The 25361-nt window shown below is 49.3% G+C and overlaps 1 protein-coding gene across 5 annotated transcripts in view; it reads left to right on the forward strand.

The window, feature by feature from the left end:
- The window catches only part of ASTN2 (astrotactin 2), a 348717-nt gene that overhangs the window by 297303 nt on the left and 26053 nt on the right, over positions 1-25361 (forward strand). For all 5 annotated transcript variants that reach the window (XM_013182791.3, XM_066980981.1, XM_066980983.1 and 2 more), the window contains one exon: positions 17557-17698. In XM_013182791.3, the coding sequence (XP_013038245.2) occupies positions 17557-17698 (142 nt within the window). The remainder of the gene's footprint in view (positions 1-17556; positions 17699-25361) is intronic.

A 25361-nucleotide genomic window follows, 5' to 3' on the forward strand; every position in this document is an offset into this window, starting at 1 on the left:
AGAGCCATATTTTTGATAATGGTTGGAGGCTGAGGAGGCAGCAGAGCAGGGCAGGCACCGTGGGGACAAGTGCTGTGGAGCCCTGCTTCTAGAAACCATCTAAAACTCCACCTCTGTGAGCCCTGAGACTCCTCTCACTCCACTGGTATTGCCGGGAGGAGTTTGTGAGCCTGGGGCTGTCACTCGTGCAGATGCACAGTGTCCTGTGTCACCTCCCTGGTGGCCACGAGGCGTCCTGTCACCCACCCGCATGGGGACAGCCACACATGCTCATGCAGGATAATGTACTACTGACAGACAACCTGTGTGCTGACTTCTAATTAATCTTTCTCTCCCACATCTCTTCATCTGTATTTTCTTCCCCAAAGTGTGGCAGAAAACATCAGACGCTGTCAGATGTGTTCCACACGCAGGGTGACATCAGCTCGTTTCCTTTGGGATGGTGCGTTACAGTCCTGCTATGTTGTTAGGCCCAGTTTACATTAAAAGTGGCTTTTGGAAATGAGTAAGTAATAACTTGCTAAATCGGGGCCTGAACCGCTCACTTTAACAAATTATGACTTTGTTTTTATTTATTATTATTATTATTTTAAGAATACGTTTAAAGGGAAACCTAGTTTAATGAAAAATGACCAGGATGGATCAGGCTGCATGCTAATTCCAGCTGGGTGTCACCACCATCTTCATCGTCATGGTTTAGTCATGTCCTTCTTTACATGCTAATTAAGCTGATGTGTCAGTAAGTGTTATAAGTGCAAACTTGGGCAGTGTTTGTTTTTTTTGCTTTTGCAGTGTTGCTTTTGCAACATTTGTTTAGTTTTCATTCAATGCATAAAATATGAAGGGAACAAAAAACTCATGCGCATTGTATCGTGTAATTAGACAAGTAAGCAGATGTTAATTAATATATGAATATCGTTTTTATTTCCAATCGTCTGGCTGTGGTTTGAGCAAACCTATGTCCCCCAGCTGTTGCTACACGAGACAGTCGGAGCAAAAACAGAGCTCGAATTCAGCTGCTCTATTCCCAGAGCACAGACTATTACCCGAGCTGAAAGAGGAGACGCTTTTAGGATGTGCTGTCCCCAGACGTGACACAGCAGTGTGGCATTCTCCTTCTATCCAGTGGAGGGCAACAGGGGACACGCTTACAGCCACGCACCTCCCGACCAGTCTGGGAACCAGCAGGGCTGGGGCTTTGGAGCCCTGTGGAAATGCATCCAAGGCTTTCTTTCTCCTTGGACTCCACCGTCAGATGGGGTTTCTGCTAGCAGGCACGGATCGGTTGTACAGCAGCTCTGTGGCAGTCTTGGAGGAGAAACTGGAGGTTTTCAAACTTCACCTGGATAAAGCCTTGAGCAACTGCTCTGGCTTCGAAGTTGGCCCTGCTTTGTAGAGGGGCTGGGGCTGGGGGCTCTGTGAGCCTCTCACTGCAGCACAGGTCCTGAGCCACCACATGCAGCCTTTTGCTACCAAAGGATTTTATTCTTTTTTTCATCTGGAAGATCCTTGCTAAATGGATCCAAAACGTTCCTTTTCCCCAACTCTCAGCCAGCGATAACATGTGGTTGTGTTGTGATCAGTCACTGCATCCAGGCATTTCTCCTACTCCTTTGTTTCTACATGAAGAGCTTCCTGGTAACAAAAGAATGGTTCGAACATCCAGCTTCAAGCTAATTTGCATTTTTAAATATTGAAAGTCATTCCACTTTTATTATTGTAGTCCTCAAGATCTTTCAGTTTCTCTTGGCTGATACTGTGATGTCTTGTGCACCAATAATGCGTTCCACTTCATCAGTGCTAAAGTCACTGTTGTATTTCCAGTGAGAAATAAGATTGATTACAAGCCTGATCATTGAGGAACTTCTGTTCATTCTAACTCAGTTCCCATCACTCTCGTTCCGGCAGAGCCTGTTTTCATTTGTCCATTACTCAGTTCCTTACCTGCTGCATAATTCTTCTGTTAATTCCTATCTTTCCAAGCTTACCTAATAACTACCCATGTCATGTCATGGCTAGTGCCTCTTGATACCCAGATAAATTAGATCATGCCACGCTTCTTGTGTCTGGGGAATTAACTGTCTCATTGAAGAAATACATAAGGTTTGTCTCTCACAATTTACTAAACCTGGATTTGCAGTTTATTCTGCTTGTCTCTGTGTCATTAATGATTCCTTCTCGTGAAAGAAAAAAGAAGAGATCTATAATGAGATCATTTTCTCTCTCGAAGCTACACCTGTGCCTTGAATATCAGCACGGAAGACTGAGCTCTTCAACCTCTTTGCCCTACCACGTGGTCCGGAGATGCATTGACTTTCTCAGGGCATCCTGTCTTCTGCTAAGTCAACACAAAAGCCCATGACTTTCTCTAAATTGCTTGTGAACTCCCTGACACTCTCTCTTTTTCTCTGTTTTTCCTTCTTCCCCCCTCCCTGCCAGAAGCTGGCATGAGGAGAATAACAGTGCAATCTCCCACATTGCTGTGGTCTGAGCAGGTTTCCCCTCACATTATGTCTAAATAAATATTAATAAGAAAAATGGAATAAGAGCTCATTGACAAATTCAGCAAATATTTGCCTCTGCCATCCCTTTCCAGCCACCTGGCTCCTGGAGGAAAGTTTTGCCCTTTCTCAGACCAGAGCTTTCAGGAAATAAACATTTGTTTTATTTTCTCAGAGGAGGAAAATGAAAATGGCATTATGGGGCCTGAAGCCCACATCTCCCATTTTGTGTGGCTGGAAGCAACTTCAAGCCACTAGCTTGAACAATGGCTTTTGTCTTTGCCTTCAAGTGACAAGCTATCACAGAACTGGCCGGGATGGGCTTGAATTATGATGAGGATTTCACCTTGAGGACCCGGAGTGTTTTTCCGCACCTTTGGAAGGACTATGTAGCCAAAAAAGCTCCCAGAATAGTCCGAGTCTTCCAGCCAATCTCTGCACTTGAAAAATTGAAGCCTTGGTTCTGACAGCCAGAAAGACTAAGGAGAAATAAAAGCAGGGATGGCAGCAGCATTAGCTCTCCTGGGTGCAGCCAGCCATAGCCATCCCTGCTAGCAGAGCCCCAGAGCGTGGTCGCTGGAGGCAAACCGGGACGTGAGCTTTGTGCGAGGCTGCTCGAGGACATAGAGGGTGCAGGGCACCCTGACTTAAAAGTGTGACTTCAAGGGTCAGCTCTGTTTGGCTTGCTGGGTTTTGGTGTACTGACAGCAGAAGCTGTGCTGGAAGGTGAGAAGAGAAAGTTGAGGAGGCTAAGACAGGCAGTTGTGTTGTTGGAGCACAGCTTCCCAGCTGGTCCCAGCCTTTTGGTCACGGTTGCATTTGTTCCTGTTTTTTCTTTGGTTTCTGAATAGAAGAGGGGCTGGGGTAAACAAGCAGGGACAAGGAATAACAAGGTGGTGGCAGGTATGACGGTGAGTCGGGAAATGACAGTGAGTTAATTGTCAATGATTTATCTGCTGGGTAATTGGATGCCCTCGGGGAGAGGAAAGCCCATCAAGGGAGTCTGTGGGGCTCGGGGCAGCAGATCCTGTGAATTAAACAGATGCTCTGAAAAGGTTTTTCTGGAGAAACACAAAATCCAGTGTCAGGGATGTTTTCTGGGTGTTGTTGGTGCTTTCTTGTGTTCATGCTGAGTAAAGCTGAAGGGCACCCAGCATGATTTTGAGCCAGATTCCCAGCTGGCACAAATTGCTTCATTCACATTGCCTTATCAGCAGAGCTCCTGTTCATCAGGGACCTTGGCTGTGCCACTGACACCTTTCTCTCTGGGTCTGCCTGTATTTCTCTCTCCTCTGAGGAAATGGTCTCTTGGTGTGGTCTTGCAGAAGTACAGCAGAAATGGCGATTCAAGCACTTGTGGTTATTCTCTGTGACAGAAGCATTGGGCTGAACAAGATGCTCAGTTTAGCTTAATAGCATTCTGCGGGGAGAAACATGCAGGAAAACCGAAAACACAAAAGCTCAAGAGGAGCCACCTTCTTCACAGCAATGGTAGAGGCAGTTCTTTACTCAACAGTAGTAAAGATCTCCTGCCTTCAGCTTACAGCCAAGTTACAAAGCCATTGGCAGGCAGCTCTGAATGTTTAAAAGCTCCCCATGTGCAGAGTTTGGGAATGCTGTTGCTGAGTTTCCCAGTCTGACGTGCACAGCTACTCACCTTGGGGGATGCTTGGGAGCACCGGAGCTGCACCGGCTCCCATCAGACATGGTAAGCGAGACCTCCCTGTGGGCTGCTGGGGTTTGCTGTTATCCCACAAGCTCTTTGTGCCAGGTGGTGTGTTTTTCCTGGGTGGAATTGGCTAGTAAGTACAGGTCAAAGGGCCCCCATCTTGCCTGCCTACACTGGGTTAAAAGGCTGAAGAAGCTGAGAGACCCAGAGTGCAGCCTGGGTCTAACCAGGGAAATTGTTCAGCTCTGCTTCTGGGGAGATGAAGGCACGAGATGGTGGCTGGTCCTGGAGTGGGAGGCTGAGGTTCAGGAAGCCCTGTGGTGTTACCACCATCCACAGCACGTTGTGGCCAGCCTCGGTGGTCCTGTGCAAAGGTGGAGGATGCTCCGCATCACCTCTGGCTGCGGGCCAGCCGTGGGGCTTCACTCCAGGTGCTCGCTGGGCAGAAAGCGGACAGAAATCCTTCCTGGGATGCCACGTGGTGGCGTGCCTTAGCCCTCCAAGGACGGAGCAGTGGATCCCGCCGCTCCGTTAACGAGACTGACTAATTATTTATTACAAAGGAGGTTGCAGGAATCTGGAGCGGAAACTGCTCCCCAGGCCAGCTAACTCACACCTAAGCATGCCAGGCTCCTTTCATAGCAAAGCACATGTCGGAGCAATCAGACCTGCTGCTGGGAGGCTCACGGGAGTGGGACCAAGGCTGTTTTATACATGTGTGTGAGCGTGTATATATATATATATGTATAAAAAGTGTGTGTGTGTGTATATTTTACTATGTTAAGCTATAAACTGTATGGGTTAGGTATGAATTAGAACCTTATAAAATGTGTTTACTCATTCTGTGTAACTCAAAGCGGGGATTAAACAGTAGGAAAAACTGACCGGGAGAATTTTCCAAGCTGAAAAAGTTTTACAGCTCTCATTGTGAACTTGAGAGGGAGGATTTTTTTTTTCTTTTTCTGTATTTAGGTTTTTTTTTCAGAGCAAGTTTTTTGTCATTGAATTTTTATGGTTACCAGATAAAAGGAGGGGGTACAGCTGAGGAGGAAGGATGGATGGAGGAGTAGCAGGAGAGGGTTCTGGCAGGCAGAGTCGTCCTTAGGCGTCTGAGCCTCATCCTCCTTTCCATCTCTTGTGACAGACAATGTGCTTTCTGTGCCAGTGGCATCCAGGAGGGCCTCCCCATGGCATGCCGTGCTCCTAAGCAGGCCCTGCTTTTCTCATCTCCTTGAAGGCATCTTTTATGGGGAAAACAGAATCCCATAATGCTGCTGCAATTGGAGGGAATGGGTGCAGGAAAGGCCAGCTGAAGCAGAGGCAGAAGGGAGGTGAGGCTCCGCTGAGCATCTCAGGCAGGGGAAGAAGAGAGGGAGGAGCAGGGAATGAGAATGGACTGAAGTCTTGCAGATGTTTTGTCACCCTCCTCTTAAAGAAAAGCTGGACAAAGCATCAGAGTAATAATTTTGCCATTATCAAGTGAATCATCCTGAGTCAGTTCCAGCTGAGCGCTGTTTGATGAAAAGCAAGGTGCATGCAACCCGGAACCGTTTCATTTCTTATTTCCTCCCCTCCTTGGACACAGCTTTCTTTCCCCACCCTTTGTTTGGTCTTTTCTACCTTCTAGTTCTTGCTTCGGTGAATCATCTCGGCCTTCAGGACTGGTGGCCCCTGCGCAGGGAGCAGTGCCTGACTCACTGCTCTCCTCTACATATTATTTCCACAGCCTTAGGAGGGTTGGGTTTTGGTCGTTGGGCTTTGGGTGTTGTAGTGTGTTTTGGGTTTTGTTTTTTTGTGGTTCTTTTTTCTTTTTTCTTTTTTTCCTCCACTTCACTTTATGAACATTTTCCAGGAGATCAGGGGAAGGGAGGGGGGAAGCGAGACAGAGAGGATTCGTTGTTTGGGTAATTTTCCCTACTGCTAAATGTCAACATCCTACGCCTGATGCTCAGGATAGGGAGTAGTGGGGCTTCTATTTCAGGCTGTGCAAGGGATGGGAGAGACTCACCTTATCTTCCTAACATGGCCCAAGCGATGTTTGGGTTCTATTTAGGGTTTTGAAGAAAAGAGGGAAGTGATAACCTCCCCATACGAGCTCCGGGTTGGCTACCTGGCACTGGCTTCCCTCATCAGCACAGATCCTGGAACAGCCCTGGAATCCATTTACCACTTGGCTTAATCCTGCTCTGCTTATTCAGGGAATCTGTCTTTTGTCGTCTGAGTTGAAAGACGTTGCACAGTTGCTGGCGATGACGTGTCTCCAGCTAACAGTCCTAGAGTGATCGGTGATCTGGGGGTGGGGAGCGTGCCCAGGTTCCTGCCTTTGCCAAGGACATGGAGGAGTCAAACAGCTTCTCCCACCATGGCAGGCCATGGTGAGATGGGTTCCTATGGACATCGTCCATCAGAGCTGTCCTGGCTAAGAGCAGCTCCCCTCTCTTGTGGACGCCAAGATTGATTTGTCTCGGTTTCTAGGAATTGGGACTTAAAATTCAGAGCAGAAGTCCTGCCTTCTGTGCCAGTGTCCTGCTGTGTGCTTGTGGCAGATATCCTCAGAGCCTGGGTTCTGCTTACTAATACAAAGAGGTTAATAGTCTTTCAGAGATGAAAGCCAGATATTAGAGATTAGAGATCTGGACTGGGGGGCTGGGTTCTAGCCCCAAACCAGCCTTTTGCCTGCTGTCTTGAAAAAGTAATTTCCTTTCTTTGCATTCTGGCTTCTTTGCCTGCTGCCTCTCCCTGAAGCTTTCTGCAGTGCAGGTGCATGTGGTAACAGAGCTCGTATCTTGGCCAAGGAATGTAAATGCTGCCACATTGTCAGAGGTATTCATGGCCTTTGTGAAGGCCATTGAGGTCTCTGAGTGTCGAGAGCCTTGTTGACGTATGTTTTGTCCTCAAGAAAACAAAATCAACTCAATTTAAGAAATAAGAGTTTATATTTTGTCCTTGTGAGCAGTGGGACTGTGCATTGATGCAATAGATCCTGTCTCACCTTGTGGTCGTAATGGAAAAGATGGAGTAATTGCTGATACAGTGGTAGTGCTGCTGAAGTAGACACCTTATGGTCAAGAGGTTCCCAGCTCTTTCTCCTCTTCATTGACTTGTCTTCTCTTGAATCAAAACTGTGAAGAAAAATGTTAAATTAATGATGATGAAATCAATAAGTGAACAGTTTGTTCTTTGTGTTAAGGCAGTTGTGAGTATACACGAGTCACCCAGGTATTCTTTGTTCAAGAACTGATGTCAGCTCTTGCATATGTTAGTCCTGACCGAGTGGGTGTTTTCTAGATCTTGGTCAGATAATTGCTTCTTTCCTGAGTTTTATCATGATAATGTTTGCCTTCTTCTGTGATACTTGCTTGGATAAATGGAAAGTTATGAAAAGAAGCACAGTGAAATGGCATGCCTTCTAGTCTGAATGTGAGGTAACTGAGCATATCTACAAAAATATTTAGATCTCACTGTGTTTTCACGGGGTTTAACCTCGGTACTGCAAACATGTCCATTAGTTTATCTGGCGCACGAGTGTAATGGGACAACTTGCATGAATAAAGCTAAACATGTGTAAATGTTTGCAAGATATGGGTCCATAATTCCTTGGAAATCATAGCAAACCAACTCTATTTTCATGTGCAGTGGTATTCTCCTATCCATCTTAGACGAGTGATCTGAAATATCTGTAATAATCATTATAGCATAGTTGTTCCAAATAGCTCACAGCCAGGATGCAGAAACTCAGCTAGTGTAAACTGTTATTGTTCCATTGACTTCAAGGGATCTACAGGAGATTTTATGAACTGAGGATCTGCCCCCACATTCTCAAATATTCAAAAGTGAGTATTAGGGCCAAGTAAGAGGTCTGCTTCCATGCAGGTCTGTCCATCAGGACCAATTTCTGTAAGTGTTCGTTGGCTCACAGGCTGCGGATCTGGCTGCAGTTGTGCATGCTGAATCCTTTTGAATGTACTGGTCCAAAGTCTTAGTGCTAATTCTTGGTGAATATCAGCATCTGTGCCTCTATTTAGAATAAATAGGACCAAGCAAATAATAGTTTATTGAAATTGATTGCCACTGCAGGTAGTGAATTTTGGTGTGTGGCTTGGTCCATATCCCAGTACTGAAGTGTAAGAAGGGACCGGGAGGAAGGATGGGAAACAGTGGCAATAAAGAAGAAATCTGCTGATCTCACAAGTCCAAAAAGTGCAAGAATTGAAGCACAGACCAGCTGATGGCTTTTCAGCATAGGTTTGCAATAATATGATTTGACAAATCACCTAAGATAATCATCTTTGTAGAGGTTTATTGCACACTGAGTTTCTTTCCAGGAAATATTCTTTGCCCCTCCTGCTAGACTGGTATTTGAATCTAGTTGAGTGTGTGTGTGCATGTGCATATATGTTTAAGACCTCTCTAAAGGCTTGATCTTCAATTGGTACAAGTCAGCCAATGTGGTTCTGCAGGGTATTAAGGTTCTGGAGGTTTTGGTCATAAAGAATTGAAAAGAAAATTAATGGACTGCTCAGTAGAGCTGGAAATAAAGGACCAGACCCTGCTGCTTGGCAGGTGTCCCCTGCTTTCTTCATAGACCATAAAGTACAAGGCAAGTTAGGAAGACTGTGTAGTAGGCAAGTTTGTGTGTCAGAAATGGTATAGGAATATTGTTAGGGCCCACTTGGACTGGGCAGAATCATTGACCTTTATTTAGGAGGGCTCCCAGGATTGTCCTCTGATGTGCCTCGTGGCAAAAGCCGCTCCCTTTCATGGCTAGGTATTTTAATCACAGCTGCAAATGGAACCACCCAGTGTTGTGGGCTGGTGGAGTCCAACTCATTGGTGCTGTCTTTGTATCCGAAATCTGTCATTTTCAGACAGTAGCTTACAAACCCTTACTTTTTTTCCTAGGAACCATGAGACAGCAGTAGTTTTGTGCATTAAAGGAGAAAGATAGAGTAGTTGTATTGGAAGGGACCTACGGAGATCATCAAGTCCAACTGCCTGACCACCTTAGAGCTAACCAAAAGTTTAAGCATATTGTTAAGGGCACTATCCAAACACCTCTTGAAAACTGACAGGCATGGGGCATCAACCACATCTCTAGCAAGCCTGTTCCAGTGTTTGACCGCCCTCACAGTACAGAAATGTTTCCTTACATCTAGTCTGGACCTCCCCCGGTGCAGCTTTGTGCTGTTCCCGTGCAGCCTGTCATTGGCAGCCAGGGAGCAGAGGCCAGCACCTTCCTCTCCCCTTCCTCTCCTCAGGGGAGACATTGCAGCCAGCAATGAGGTCTCCTCTTGGCCTCCTTTTCTGCAGACTAGACAAGCCAAGCGTCCTCAGCCTCTCCTCATAGGACCTGCCTTTCAGCCCTTTTACTAGCCTTGTTGCCCTCCTCTAGATGCTTTCAAGCATATCTTGGATCCCAGAACTGCACCCATATTAAGGTGAGGTTCACCAACACTAAATATAATGGGAGAATCACCTCTCTTGACCAGCTGGCTATGCTGTGTTGAATGCACCCAAGATTGTGGTTTGCCCTCTTGGCTGCCAGGGCACACTGCTGGCTCATGTTGAGATGTTGTGAGGCTTTGTGTCTGTCTGTGGCATATCTGAAGCATTGGTTTGTGTGGTAGAAGAGTGGCTCTGGGGCTGCAGCAGGGCGGGTGGGCTTCTTGTTGAACGTAAGGCTCCATGCAGTCCCTAGATCTTTTGCAGACTGCTGACCATGGGCCTTGGGGACTCTGGACTGCTGGTCCATTGTTTAGAAAGCTCTCATTTAAAAGAAGCTAAAAATGAAAGGAAAACAAGAATAAGGGTGGGAACTAGATCTGTGGTGATAGATAAAATCTTCTCCCAGACAAGAATTATCTGAGGACAAAGCCCATGTCTTTGCTTTGTGTCTGCACAACTCCCAGCACAAATGGGTTCCCACTTTGCCTCGAAATCAAGTAACTGTTTCAGCATGCTGTGGAGCCCAGAACTAACTCCCAGGGAATACGTACATCCAGTTGGACTCTCCACCATGCTAATGTGAGTACGCGGCTTTGAGATTGGAACTGGCTCATGTCTGGATGGCTCTGAGCATAGCAGAGTCAGCTTGTGTCTGGCTGTGGTTGACCCTTAGCAGCCCAGTGAACCCTGAGAAATACTGGAGGGCTCACAGCACAGAATGAAATGCATTAATTCTCATTCTCCTCCGACAGCATGCTGCCTTGGGGGAGATGGAGGAGGCGATGCATTTTTACATAAGTTGAAGCAGTTTTTCCAAGGTCTTAGATACTGACTGTGAAAGAACAGTGGTAAGCAGTATCTGCGGAGGTACAGGAGCAGTGAGACCCATTGATGACCCTAAAGGAAGAATATACTCATGATTAGCCTTGTGCATCATGTTTTTAGAACATAGCAGCCCATCCTTCAGTTCCATGTGGTTGCTTCGCATGCGGAGTTGTAGCCCAGGAGAGCACCAGCGAAGCCATCCAAGGGCCTGTTGTGGCACTGGAACACAACTTTTGCTCTTAGCTCAGCTAAAATGCTGCTCCTTAAATCCAGACAAATGCAGTCTTCCATCAGCAGAGGAACGGGGAAGTTCAGAGGAGAGCCTTTCATCATTCTTAATGTATCTAGTAATGCACAGATGTATGAAGCATAGAAGTTCCCCCCAAATTCATAACCTAAGTAAGGTGAAGTCATTCAGAGAAGTGCTACAATTTGCACCTTCGTACAAGTTAGTAAGTGATGCACAAACTGTGCCTGAATTTGCACAGAATGATTACAAGCTCTTCCATTTCAGCCTAGACAACTTGTGCCCAGCCAGAGAGATTCCTGATGTGTCTTTGAGAGAAGTCACAACAAAGACATGACTTCAGAGGCTGCAGGCTTTTTGGGCGTGGGGGTTTAGGCACGCTCCATGTAACACGGGAGGACAGCATGCGTGGGTGCTCCCACAATGTTGGCAGAAAATGTTTAAGTAATAACTAGGCCTTTTTATTTCTTTTATAATCTGGCAAGCCATGCAGAGAAGGAGGTTTTGACATCCTTCCACTAGGATCAGTGGGGACGGTTTGCTTTTAATGATCTCTTAGGCAGAGAGACCGACCATCTGCTGTTGCAAATCGGAGCAGCTCAATTGCCTAAAGTTACGTTACACTAATTTAAATCAGCCCATCATCTCCAAGACAAACCACCTATCGCTGCCTTCCCCCACCAAGAGCCAGACTCAGAGCACATCCAAGCCAGGTAGAGCCTTGTTGTGAAGGAGCAGCCCCTGCAGCCCTGCTCCCCATCCACCGGCCCAAAAGCCGGTCCAGGCCTTCTGCTCACAGCCCTCCTTTGATCCTCCCTCTTGAGAGGCAGAGCCCCGGAGGAAGAAGCGTGTGCGAGGAGGACCCCCAAAAAGCGACAAATTTGGCGGGCTCAGCATGCCATTTGTTTCCTCATTTCAGGAAACAAAACCTGGCAAGAGCAAAGTGGAGTAGGGCCTCTTTTTCCATCTGCTTTGCTGGCATTGCTCCGGAGGTCACTGCCGGGGACGGAAGTCCTCACTGGGCCCCATCTGCCTTCCCTGGGCTTCCTCGTTCATGCCCACTTGGGCCTCTGACATTCTACTCTGTTTTTCTTTCCTTGAAAATGGATAGGGAATTGGGAGCCGCTGTGCAGGAACGCGCCTGTTCCCCATTACAGCTCCACCGGGGCTGTAACACGATCGTGCCTGCTCCATACCCACACAGATATTTATTTATCCATACAGGCTTTCTCCTTGTTTTCATTAAGTTAGGCAGAAAAGGTTAATCTTTCTTCTGCTAAAGCTTCAAAACCAACCAAGCTAAATAAAATATGATTTCTTTCATTTCTTTTCTAAAGGACACTCTCTTTTTCTTTTTTTTTCTTAAGTACCAGAATGAGGTCACAGTCAGAGATGCCACAAGAGTAAATTGAAAACAGGTTGAAAAAAAGCAAAAGGGAGAAAGACAGAGAGAGAAAACCACAATCAGAGGAAAGTGACTGGTAACGTTGCAGGGTTGGTTTAATCCAGTCTAGTAAAGAAGCTGTCAAGAAGGAGACGTTGGTGCCTTCCCACTTTCGCCTTCATGCTCTTTCTAGGAATCTCCAAAGCAAATTGCAGCAGAGGTCTCCTCTCTTCTTCTCTTCCCCTTTGATTTGCAGCACCTGGGTTTCATTCAGGCTGCTCTCCATGTAGGGATGCAGCCTGAAGGTGCGGGAACGCCTCTGAAGGTCCCAGAGCTTCCTTTTGCTCCTCTAACCTTACCAAGTCTCCTGGCCTCGCTCTCTTGTTTAGTCTGGTTGAGCTCGATGCTGTAACTCCGTTGTCTTTGGTGGGATAGTTGGTAAGTGATTCATCCTGCGTGCTGTCCGTGACTGCTGGGCGCTGGCACGGATCGCGGTGGAAGGACCGAAGCAGACTGAGACTGCGGGATGCTGTGAGCGAGGGGCCTGAGCCCCCTCCTGCCTCTGGCTTTGTTCCTTGGTCCCCATTCCCGCCCCTCTTAGCCCCCAGGGACTAGAAATAAGCTACTTCAAGAGCACATCACCAGCTCAGCCTTGCCGACCGGCAGCTGGCTCAGGGATGTCCTCCACCAGAGCAGGCATCAGGTTGGGTTCTCCATTATCTCTCCCAGAACCATCACCGCCGAGCTGATCTACGTGCCTTGGGGTGGGCAGCCTTGGGCCAGGGGCTGCAAAGCTTCGTGAAATAGGTGAAGCAAGCCCCCCCCCCCCAGCAAGTTCCAAGCATGCTGTTATTTTCCTCTGTTTTAGGGAGAGCTCTGACTCACCATGACACCAGAGTTAGTGTAAGATACGTGTTTACAAGACCAAAAAAGTGGAGGTTTGCCAAACCCCACAGCCCTGTCTGCGGAAGAGGCCGAGGCTACAGCGCGGGGCTGCGGTGGCGAGCGAAGGGAAATGGCACCTGGGGAGAGCTGTGTCTTTCTGACCGTCACCAGTAGAGCGGAGACTGGTTTCCAAAAGCTGCCTGGGCAATCAGATGGTTTGGGACCCACCAGTCATGGGAAGGCAATGGCATGGAAATTAGGGGGAAGACAGTCTGGGAGGGATTTGGTGTACGGTTAGGAGAGCAGTGTCCCATTGCTCCGTTGCCTGTAGCCTGGGGCTCTGTGAGCAGCACTTACCATAGCCGTGTTGAGCTCTGGTCTGGAATTCTTGCTACTGAGAAGTGAACATAGGTGAGGCATCCTCACAGGAACTGGTCATTTGTCCTTGATATCTGTAAAAGCCTATTGCTTTAGTTAGCGTGACATCAATTATTTATTACTATTAATGAAGGACACAGATGGCTGTCTGGTCAATAAAATATCTCCTACTCCATGGAGATGATCTACTTAGCTATCATTTACTCTGCAGAGAATCTTTGGATTCTTACTGAAATTTAATAACGCGAGCAAAGATACTACAGCAATCTAGGTCTGTGCTTCGGGGCTGCTCTGGGAGGCTGAAATCCTTCTTTATATTTGCTGGCGGGGTGTGTGAGAACACACGCCCAGACGGGAAAGAGAAGCCCCGTTGCTTTCCATCACAAGCTACTTATCCATATAATCCCTTTTATAAAATGATCAAACTCCATCTTAAGAGATAGTTAGGTTATTTGTCCTTCTCAGGAGTCGACCATCTATTCATATCCAATTTACTTTCTTGTGCCATTACTGCCCATTAGCCTAAATATTTAGTTTCCATCTGAGTGCCTGCCCCGTTGATGTATTCACAGAACCAGCTCTCTCTTCTTGGCCTTTTTATGTCTCTGCTTGTATGGTAAACTTGTGCCTTTTGTTATTCCCCTATGAAGCCTTCTCCCTTGCTTTTCCTTTACCTTGTTGGTGAGCACAGCTGAGCAAAGCTCTCCAGCTGGGCACTCGTCAGGGACCTGTGCAGCCAGGTCAGCGTTCCTCTATTGCTGCAACATCCCAGCACCAATCTTGCTTGGTAGGGCTACATTCGTGGTCCGCCATCCTCTTGCCTTAGTTGCATCCAACTGCAAGCCCCCAGCCTAAATCTAGGGAATAACGTCATTTTTGGTCCCAGGGGAAGCTTAGGAAATCTCCCTTCAGCTGCTCACAGAGCACCACGGACTGAACAAAGAGACTTTCTTGTCTGAGATGAACAAAGCTGCCATGTGCTGTTTCACCTGTGGGAGAGCACGAGAGGGCAGCTCTCTGCACTTGTTGTGGGATGGCCGATGGCTCTGGGCACTCGATTTGTCCCTGGGCTGTCCCTTACCTGACCCCACATCTGCTCTCCCCAGTCCATGCAGTCTGGCACCAGCCGCAATCTTACTGCTGCTTATACAGGTGCAGGAATACTGCCAGCCTTGGCTTTCAGCACCTTTGTTAGCATCTGTTTTGCTATTTTTGTAACCACCTCTTTGCTTTTGTTGAACTGTAGCAGGACCAGCAAGAGAGGGAAGTTCCCCAGAGGCTCAGGACTGAACACAAAGCAACCTCTCGCTGTTGAGATTTTATTGCGGGGGTTTCGGTTTAAGCCAGGTTGACACCACATTGTTAGCCCCCATGAGCTTTGCTCCACAGCCTCCAAAGACGCCTGTAGCACAGGACCTGAGAAAGGTACCTGCAGAAACTTGCAGACCTCTGGTTACCCCGTGGCCCGTGGGGCTACACTGGGAGAGGGAGGTGGGTGCAAGGGCGTGCTGTTGGTTTCTGTCCTCTTGGCTACGTGAAATTGGGAATATGCTCTAGGGATTTGGACCTGCTTTTTTGGTTTTATTCTGTCTTTTAATATTTAAAAAAAAAATGTCCTGAGGAAAGGCTGCTGGGAAGGACTTGGGGATTGACACTTTCTCATCCTTGGCTTGTGAGATTCCCTGCAGGGCAGCGACTGACCTCCCCGCGCTCTCTGATGCAAGCATTATTTTTACCCTGGTGTCTCACTCCAGATGGAGGCTGTTTCAGAAGTTCTCACCTAGACACAACCACATTTCTCTGAAACCCTGCAGCTACAGAACAGTGTTTCAAATCGATAGCAGGGGAGCGTTGGCTCTCCGGCACGCTAGAGTGAAGAGCGTGTCCAAGCACTGGGAACTGCAGCGCAGGAGCACACACGCACATACGGTCCTTACGACACATCCCACGTCATCCCAGCCCCAAACTCCTGCCAGCTTTCCCTGAGGCATTTGCCTGCCTGCATGAGGGCAGGGAAAGCTTCAGCTTGTCAGTGCGGCTCCAAATAGCAAAGCTGTCAGGGAGAAAGGTCCCTGGGACCGGCCTGATGTCTGCTCGGAGATGGATGGCACCAGCCCGCAAAGAGTGAGGTCCGAACGAAGCAAGAAATGAGGTGAAGAAGGTGCAGTAATGAAAAGACAACAAAATGAAACAAACACTGACATCTTTAGCAATGGTGTAGGAGCTGCCAGATGGGCTTGACCCAGAGGCTGTCTAGACTGCTTCGTACGGTGGCCAGTTCTGGAGGAAGGTGCGAGATGCCCACAGCAGGCACCCATGGGATGGTCTGCCCCCCATGAAGTTTCTTCCTGGTCAAAAGAGAGGTTGCTTGAGGTCTGAAGAGGCTTAAAGGTCTTTCCATAGTTCAGCAGCACAATCTGGTGCTGCTTTCTCATTACGTGTTTGTGATTCATCAGTCACGGCAGTGTTTGTCCTCAGTGACTTCTGGGGACAGGGAGTTCCCCTGTCCAACCCGCTGTCGTATGAGAAGGGATGGAAATTAACACTGGAAATGTGCAGTAGGGTTTTGTTTGTTTGTTTAAACCATAAACCCAGAGCTAAGGGACTTGCTCAAGGCCATTCAGTGCTCACAACTTCCAAGCAGCAATTTTACGGCTGCCAACCCAACCTGCCCGCGGAATTGACCTGGGCTTTGGTACAGCCCCGGCTCTGGTAGCCAGGGTAAACTACAGAGACTGGTGACAGGGCTGCCTGAAAAACGTTTGGAAAGAACAAGTCGTGCTGGGAGCATTAAAATGAATAATTAAGGCTTGGATTCCTTTAGGGAGGAAAAGAATTTATTGCTGCTCTTTTCTCTAGCCAAGGGGGACATTTGTTACTGAATTGTGTATCTTGAGACGATGCAAATGCGGCTTGGGGGGGCTGGAGAGGAGAGGATTTTTTCTTCTACCTGGGTAATCTGGCTGCACAACGAGGTGGCCCGGGCTGGGTGTACCAGTGGGATATTTCTTACGGTCTGTACCAAGAAACTAGACTTGCGTTTCATTTCAGTAGTCCTCAGTTAATTTTGCTTGTAGAAGAAGAAAGAAAGAAATATGCTGAGAGGGGAATTCTTCTCCTTTCTCCGCTGCGGTGTCTTGACATTTCCACGTGCACGAGGTGCCCAGCGCAGCGACCTGGGTCCAGCTGTGCTGATTGCAGCAGCCCTCGCCCCGATTCCCGTCTGTGGGAGTGAGGGCATGACCAGGGCAGCTGCTTGGTATTTTTTTTTTTTTTTTTTTTTTTTACCGCTGGTACCTTGAGCTGGTGTAAGATGGGAATTGAAAGCAATGGGCTCCAACCGCCCGACAGCTTCCCCCGTGCAAGGAGCCAGCAGCTTGCACAGCAGTGGATAATCAGGTCCAAAAAGCTTAATAAATGGGACATTTTCAGTTTCAGCTGGGTCATGATCTAAGTGTTTAATAAGCTTTATAAACCAGGAGACCAAAAAAAAAAAAAAAGTCTTTCAGCAGTTTTTTTATTGTTATTATTTTTCTTTGAGTGCTTGTAAAGGGGTGAATGTCCTTCAGTGCGGCTGAGCCGAGGGCTGCAGCAATCAGCTGCAGGAGCCAGCGGAGTGCACATGAAAGGGAATGCAAAGCTACCGATTTTCATCGAATGAATAAAAAAATAAACAGCACATTGAAAGCAATTACATCCACGCTCTATAAATGTCTCCTTTCTGATAACCTAACGTAGCAGAAACATATTTCACCATGACAGGTAATTTTTGAAAAAAGACCGTCTCCTTTTTGAGAACTGAAGGCGCTATTAGGGCAGGACAGAGCTATTTCGTGTGGGTGCCCGTGGTGTTCTGGGAACCCAGAGCCCACCCTTGGGTGGTGGTCCCACACATGGTGTCTGCAGTGAGCCCACACATTGCCCGTGTGTGCTATGAATGCACTTTTCTGCTGTCCAAGCTATGACTTAGCACTGGCCACAGTTCTTGCTGTGGATCCCTGTTGCAGCTGATGGCCTGTGTGTGTTTTCTGCTTGCTTTTTCCCCAGGCAGCGTTCTCCGTACAGGCTCGTGGTCATTCCTTCCAGCCACAGCCAGCTGGACTTTGTTGCTTGCCCTTAAGCCTGTGCTTCATAGGGGTGTTCCTGCGTTATTTTGTCAGTGGCCTGCAATAATTGGCATCTGTATTGATGTTTTGCTCCTTCTCATCTCTTTGCTCTCCAGGAGAATCCTTGAGCTTCGCAGACGATTTGCTTTCCGGCCTTGCAACGTCCTGTGTTGCAGCTGGTAGGAGCCACGGAGACGTCCCCGAAACCAGCCTCTATTCGGTTATTTTCAAATGCCTGGAACCAGATGGTCTGTACAAGTAAGCAGGGTCATGTGGCGAGGTGCTGGGGGCAAGGGGGGATCTCCAATACAGTTATTTAATTGTTATTTATCTTTTTGGTCAGTACTGTGTTACACCAGACACTGGACAAATGATGAGACTCTGTTGTTTTGGGCGTTAGGCTCAAACAGTGAAATGCAGAAACAGCGTCTGCCAGTATGGCACTGGAGGCACTGGTTGTCTGTGGGAGACCCCACCGAAATAACTCACGTTTCCAGCGTGACGGGCTTCCAGGTCCATGCCTAGTGGGGTAGGGCTGTCTCACACGGACAAACTGAGCTAATGTGCTCAGATGGCAGCAAGCTGCCCACCCTGGCCAAATTCCGGGTGGACAAAGATGGCCGGAAGGTTGTAGGTGTGGGAGGTGTTGTTCGCATCGGTTGCTGTTTTTATCAGTAGGGCTCATAGAACAGATCAGAGATGCCCCAAATGCATCTGCCCGCCATTCAGTCGGTTATGTTGGGTTGCTTGGTCACATCTGTGCTGATATTCTTCTTCACTTGACTCTTCTGAGGTAATGCCTTTGAGAAAATGGGATTGGATTTTCTGTTTGAACCCTGTGGAGTAGTTTGTGTCCAAAGTAAGTGGAAAGTTTCAGCATCCAATTATTGTCTTCTGTGTCGATATAGTTTGGAGGGGGTCTGGTCAAGAGGGTAGGAATGAGTTTGCATAGGAATGGAGAGCACATGGAGGCGGATTGAAGACAGGAACATGAAGGAGCGGAGGAGGCAGGGCAGAGCCATGACACAGGCACAGCAGTATGACCCCTTTATATTTTTATTCCCACCAGAAAAGGACGGAGGAGGCTCAGCAGGTGCTCCATTCAAGCACCCCCTGTTTCACTGTTGACTGCCCCAGCCAGAGCAGCCCTTGGTATGACGAGGATTTTTGCTCTCTGTCTCAGAGGCCCCAAAATGCAGAAGCAGATGGGGAGGGAGCTGCCCACCCTGCAGCACTTCTGCTCCCGGGTCCAAGGGCGGCATGCAGCCCTCTGCCATCGGGCACAGGGACGGGGAGCTGAGATCTTCAGACCCTTCTTCCTCCCGTGTACTCTCTAGAAATGGCGTCCTTTGTCCTATGAGGGATGGCAGGAGTCAGGAGAGTCAGAGAAGGAGAGGGGGGGGGAGAGAGAAGGTGAGGAGATGAAGGAGAGATGCAGTAAGCAAGAGAGAAACACCCAGGGCTTAATGTCAGAGAGACTGTAATAATTAAAACACATTTCGTAGTGAGTAATGAAACTTTTTATGGGACCACAAAAGCAGTTAAAGCGAGAGCTGGCAAATGGTCTGTCAGCGAGAACTTTTTAAGATCTTGATTAATACTTTCCCTTTGCCTCCCCCTCCACCACCCCCCAGTTAAGTATGCTGACAGCCTCCAAAAACGGAGCAGTCTTTATTACGCATCTCTCGAGCAGGGCCGTGTCCAGGAGCGGGCTCCAAGTGATACCTCTTGCCATTTAATCATTTGAAATGTTTTCTCGTTAAATATATATAACGCGTAAATATAATTATTAATATCACTGGAAACTGGGCTGCCCTGAAAAGGTGCCAAGGAGATCCTGGAACAACCACAGAGCTTGCTAATAACCCGCCGCCCGTAAAATCGGTCGGTTGTGAGCTATTGGCAGTTCGGCTTACGCTGCCAGGGCGCTGGGCACGGGGAGAGCTGCTGGGTTCGATGGGGAGGCTGCTGCCGAGGTGAAGGCACCGAGCTGGGAGCCAGAAGGTCTGGCTGTTCAGCAGCCCGGGCTGCCAGATCATCTTCCCCATCTGCTGGGCAGGGATAATTGCACTCACCCGTCTCTTCAGGGGCTCCGTGATCTAATTCCCGATGTCTGTAAAGGGCCAGGAGAACCTTGGGTGGGAGGCGTGAGGCTTTGTCCGGGGTTGTGTCATCCCTTCGGCCAAAGCCAGGCTTCTGCTCCGCGGTCTTGCGTCACATCGCCGCGGCGGGGGGAAGCAGAGGTCGGCGGTGCCCCGCGCCCCAGGGTGGCTGTGGGCAGCTCCTGGTGCCCCCGGGTGAGGGACAGCAGCTCTCCGCGGGGAGCCGCTGCTGCATGCAGCCCTCAAGCATCCGTCCCTTGGCACCGAGGAGCTTCGGACCTGGTGCTCCCGTGGGGACAGGACGGGGGTGACGCACGGCGCTGGCTCTGTCCGTCGGCTAAAGCTCAGCAGGGCTTGGCGCACCCTTCGCAGGGCTGCACACACTGACATGCACTTGTACGGGGACGCGTCCATGCTGGCACGTGTGGGGCACAGACCTGCTGTCCTAGGAACCCAAAAAACCTGCACACGCACACTGCAGCACGCCTTGCTCAGCATCTGCTGCTGCACATGCCAGCACACCTGCGGGGACCGATGGTCCACTGCTCACCGTGTTCGCACACGCTACCGCGGGTGCATCCATATCCAGCACACACGCGTCTGCTCCAGCCCGGGACCCAACCAGCACATGTTTACTTAGCATCTGTGCATTCTCAGATACATAAGTACACACATTAAATATTCCTCTGTTCAGATGTCCATACAGTTGCGACACAGCGTGAAGAAAGCCAGAACAGTGAAATGTGAGGCTAACACTCTGTTCTGAGCCCGCGCGGACATAACAACAACAGAAGCACGGGCACGGGGTCACTCCTTAAATTGAATTTCTTCTGCTTGTTTCGTTTGTTTCTGTGGAAAAAATAGCTACGCTGGAAGGCCCCGAGCTGCTATAATCCTGGTTATAGCAACTCGGCAGGGACCTGTGCTTTTCTCCAGGCTGGTAGGTGAGCACACAGACCCTGCAGCATCGGAGCTCTTCAAAAGGAAATGCTTTTGCTTGTTGGGGAGTCTGAGGGTATCACGCAAACTGAGGAGAGGAGACTGTGAGATCATGGGAGTCTCTTCTGCTTTGTAAATGTGTCTGACATCCTGTCCCTTTTCTTCTCTAGTACCTACGGCAATTTCACTGCTGTTGGCCACTCATTTGGCGGATTACCAGCCTGAGATCAAAGCTGGGCTTGAGCATGAAAAACAAAACCCAAAAATGCTCTACAAACAAGCAAATAAACAGTCTGATGGATTCCTCTGCTTTTGAGACTTCTGTAATTTCAAAACATAAACTAACAAAAGGAGAACTAATTTCTTTGTCCTTTGCAGTTTCAGCCTGATGAAAATATGTTGCCTGTCAGCACTTTTCTTTCCCCTGCCTGTAGTACGTAGGGCTGAGATTCCAGTCCCTGCACAGAGGGTTTTCCACAGGAAAGTAGTGCGTTTCAACAAAGATGTGTGTATTGGCTGGTGTACAAATGTGGGCACTCCTGCTGGTCCCACAGGTGGGGGTGCCCATGCTTGGGATCCGTGCTACAGTCACATAGAATCATAGAATCATAGAATATCCCGAGTTGGAAGGGACCCATAAGGATCATCAAGTCCAACTCCTGGCACCGCACAGGTCTGCCCAAAAGTTCAGACCATGTGGCTAAGTGCACAGTCCAGTCTCTTAAATTCAGACAGGCTTGGTGCAGTGACTACTGACTTGTGCAGTGGGCACATGAATGCCTTCACGTACACACACACGGGGTACCTCTGATGGGCTTTGAAGAATGACAAGTTTGGTTCAAGCTCTTAAAAATCAAAGGCTTATAATCCTTGCAGAACGCCTCACGGGTCTGGGGATCCTTCTCCCCCTCCGCTCAGCTGGACCAGAGACAGTCCACCAAGCCGCCTCCCAGGTGGATCTAGAAGAGGATGGGGTGAGGAAGGCAGAGGGAGAGATGTCTCTGTGTCTGTTCACTGCTGGGCTGGTGCGGGCCAGCCAGTCATGTCAGAGGTTAATGCCAATCAGACCGATGGTTTGGGAGCTTGGGAGCATCGCTCTGTGACAGGCAATTCGTGGTGCATCAAGTCCCAAGTGCCAGGTGGGAGAAGGGGCTCTGGCTTGTTTTGGAGGGCAAATCCAGCCTGGAGGACTGACCCAGTGTAGCTCGTGACCCTCACGTAGCTCACCACCCTACAAACCCAACTGCTCTCTTTGCTGCTGAGACAGAGGCTTCCCTTGTGCATCCCGTAGCCTCCCTGAGCCTTCAGCCTGGCTCATCCACCTCGGCTTCTCATCCCATCATTCTCCAAGCTCCTGGGGATGTGTCATTGCTGAGCTGTACCTGATCGGCTGCCTGAACGCAGCTCTGCCAGCCCAGCACGTTCCTTTCAGATATGTGGGGATACACCAAGAGCTGGGAGCCAAAAATGGAAATTTTGGAAAGGGAAACGAAAACCCCCTCCAGCTCCTTATGGAGCTGTAGTGCAAACACACCAACCTCTTCCCTGTGCCACAGATACTATAATTATAGATTAGATTAAATCCCAATGTTTCACTTTATTTACATTCCTGACCTAGCCTATTCATTTCCGGTGTTTGTGCCAAGAATCAGCACAAAATTTACTGGAAATAATATGGAAGTCATCAGGATCCCTTCCAGAGCCTTTCCTTGGAGTGTGTTCATGTGCTGAGAAGGAGCCTCCAATTTGCCTTCCCTTTGCTGGCCCACGTAGAGCTTCCCCAGGGTGATCCCGAACCAGCCCAAAGGCTCTGGCAGAGCGAGTTTTGGGAGCGGTGGGAAGGTGGGAACTCCTTCCCATGGGATGGTCAGGCCCTTCCATGGGATGAAAGTGGATTTAGGGCTCAGACCACCACCAGCCACAGCCAAGACCAAGTCCTGTGAAGCCAGCATCAGTGCCTGTTGGGCCACCTCCCGCATGGCCAGGCTTAGCCTCTGTCATCGTGTGCTGCCCAACAGTGAAAATACTTTTTTTTTTTTTTTTGCCGAGCTTAAGGAAAGAAGCAAGTGGTTGAATAGGGGAACCTGTTGTAGCACTGAGCATTGCAATTCAACGAGCTGAACACGCTAAGGGAACTGGCTCGGAGCGAGGCTGATTAATGTTGACTGACCTCTGCCTTATGCAGAGTTGGGATAAAAAGTGGAATGGAAACCCTTGGTGCTCAAGTGTCTGCTAATGCTGGCAACGGTCCGCCGCTCCTTATATGATACTAATTGTTATTGTTGGTCTTCCGTCAGGAAGACACATGAATGAGCACTGGAGAAATCGGAGACAGATCCCAACTAGCTCAGTGGCATGGGTTAAAACACATCTGTTACAGCCCTTGGCTGAGGCCCCTGTGTGCACAGGAGCTGTGCTGCTTCATTGAATCCACCTCTGCTGTTCCACATGCGTTCCAGCTTCCTGAAGTTGAGCAGTGCATGGCTGCAGTTTCTTCTCAGGCGCTCCTGGCTTGCAGAAGCTCAAACAAGGCAAGTCTGGAGTTGAACAAGTGTTTGCTAAATCCCAGCCTCTGACTGCAGGCTCCTCCTTCCTCAGCAGTTCGGGATTGCTTCAGAATGAAGGTGCCGCAGTGCTGGTTTGGATGTGTGGTTGTTTTTGCTGAAGTGAGCCCAGCACCGAGCTGTCTGGACCCATCTGGGCTCTGTGCAGTGGAGGTGGATTGGCCCCAAGAAAGACAGTCTGTTGGGAGGACAGGGTCAGCAGAGGGAGGAGATAGTCTCACTGCTGAGATTAATAAAATCCCATGCATGTTGGGCTCTTGCTTCCAACATGGGTTGCTTTTCTCAGCGCCCTACATAGAAGTGCACACATATGGAAGCCATGGAAGATACCCCTGCTTTCATCATGGCCAGTCAAGGTGCAGGAGGCTCTTCCCAGCTTGGCCATCTGCTCCACTGAGTGATGCAAGCAGGTCACTTTGTCTCATCTCCATCTCTTTGTCTGCCCCCGGGGTCTGTAAGCTCAGGTTGTAAGTTGCCTCTCACCATTTCTGCGTACGGCCCAGCCTGGGTGACTCAGAGCAGGGCCTCCAGGTGCTACTGCAATATTGCTGTGCTGACCGTTTGCCATCGCCGTTCTGAAAGTTGGGTTCGTGCCTGCATCCTCCTTCAGATCTGTCTCCTACCAGCATCCAGCCACCTGGGACACATCTGGCACCAGGAGGTGTCTTTCCACTGACCTCAGCGGAGCCTTCCTCCCCAGGAGCTGCCAAGTGCATGAGCATCTCCTGCCTTTTTGCCGGACAGGCCAAGTTATCCTCCCCAAATCCTCTGCTTCTGCTCCTGCCTCGTGCCACAGAGAGAAACAGAACAGCCTTTGTTGCCTTCCACAACCAGCTCCTCCCCACCCTTTCCTCCGGACGTCCGGATTGAAATAACATTCTTGGTGGTTTTGTTCTGAAATCTCCTGGCACCCGAGCTTCAACCCTGGCTGGGTCCCGGCCCGGCTGCATTGCTCCTTTGGGGCGGCGGGAGGAAGGCAGGCGGTGGGGAGGAGGAGGAGGCACGGCCGGATGGTTGGGGAGGGTATTGCAGTGGGGGGAGCGTGCAAATGGAGGATTCTTCCTGGCAGCGATGGTGGGGTGGAGAGGAGGGGTTCGGCCTGTTCATCTGCTGGTAGACAAATGGACCTTTGCAGTTCCACCTCTTCCCCATCACAAATTTACACCCCCCTTGCAGTCATGGACTTGGAGAGTATTTTTACCTCTGTGTGTGCAGAAACCTGAACTAACATAGATCGGTCCAAGTTTTATCTCATTGACTAATGGCAGAGCAAGTACAAGAGACACAATATAAATATCAGCACAGATATTGCTGGCTTTGATTTCCCTCTAAGCTACCAAAAGCTGCACTGTGCTGTGGTGCTGGAGTCATTTGTTTTGTTCTTCAGTTCTCCACGTCACAGAGCACCTTTTTTTCTGAAGGCTGGAAAGCTGGGGACCATGGTGATTCGATTCTTAGAGCAGCACTGGGTTTTGAACCCTTTCAGGACACAAGGATTTCAGTGCTTGCAGGGGGTATTCCTTTTATCTGGTAGGGGAAAGTGGGTCAGGAGAAGGACAAGTGGCTTTGTTCTCCATTTCCTAGCTGGGGAAGCTGAGGCAGGGAGCAGTGATGTGACGTGCCTGAAGCTTTCCTCGAGCTGGGTCTGACCGTCGAGGTGAGGGGTGTCCTCACTCAACTTCACCCGAGCCCCACTTCAGGCTGCACTTCAGAGAGCTGCTTCTTGAGCCAGGGACTGTGCAACACCTCCTGCTCAAAAGTGGGCCCTCCTCTTCCGAATTTCCTTGGGCGGGCTGGGCAGTAGATACCTGAGAGATGGCATTAGGGAAGTCGAGGCATGCCCTTGAGATCTCCGCAGAGCCATTTCTTGTCTCGCACTCTCCCTTCTCTTGTTCTTGCTCTCTGTGTGTTTTCCTCCCTAGCGAAGCCGATCTGGCATCAGGGTGACTTTTTTGCACAGTGACAGAGGCAGCGGGCGGTGCCGCTTTGCCAGCTGGAGTTCCCCCTGCTGCTGCCCAGGTGGGAGCAATGCTGGGGATGCGGGGAGCAACACCAGGGCTCCGACACCATGAGGTAGTGCAGCATCACTCCTGCAGCTCCGGGTCCCGGCTGCAGCCCTGCTGGGTGGGGTACGTACAGCCCAGGGCAAGCTCTGCCCCTGCAGATCCTGGAATTTAAATTTTGGGCGAGCAGAACGGTCCAAGCAGCTACACGTGAGCTAGACGCAGCATGGCCATTCTTGCTTGGTGGTCCCATGGTTTTGCACCTGCTGTGCCAAGCCATGAGGAGAGCAAGGGGGTGTTGGATGGGGTGTCA

This window comes from Anser cygnoides, chromosome 20 (genome assembly GCF_040182565.1).
Source record: "Anser cygnoides isolate HZ-2024a breed goose chromosome 20, Taihu_goose_T2T_genome, whole genome shotgun sequence".
NCBI lineage: Eukaryota > Metazoa > Chordata > Aves > Anseriformes > Anatidae > Anser > Anser cygnoides.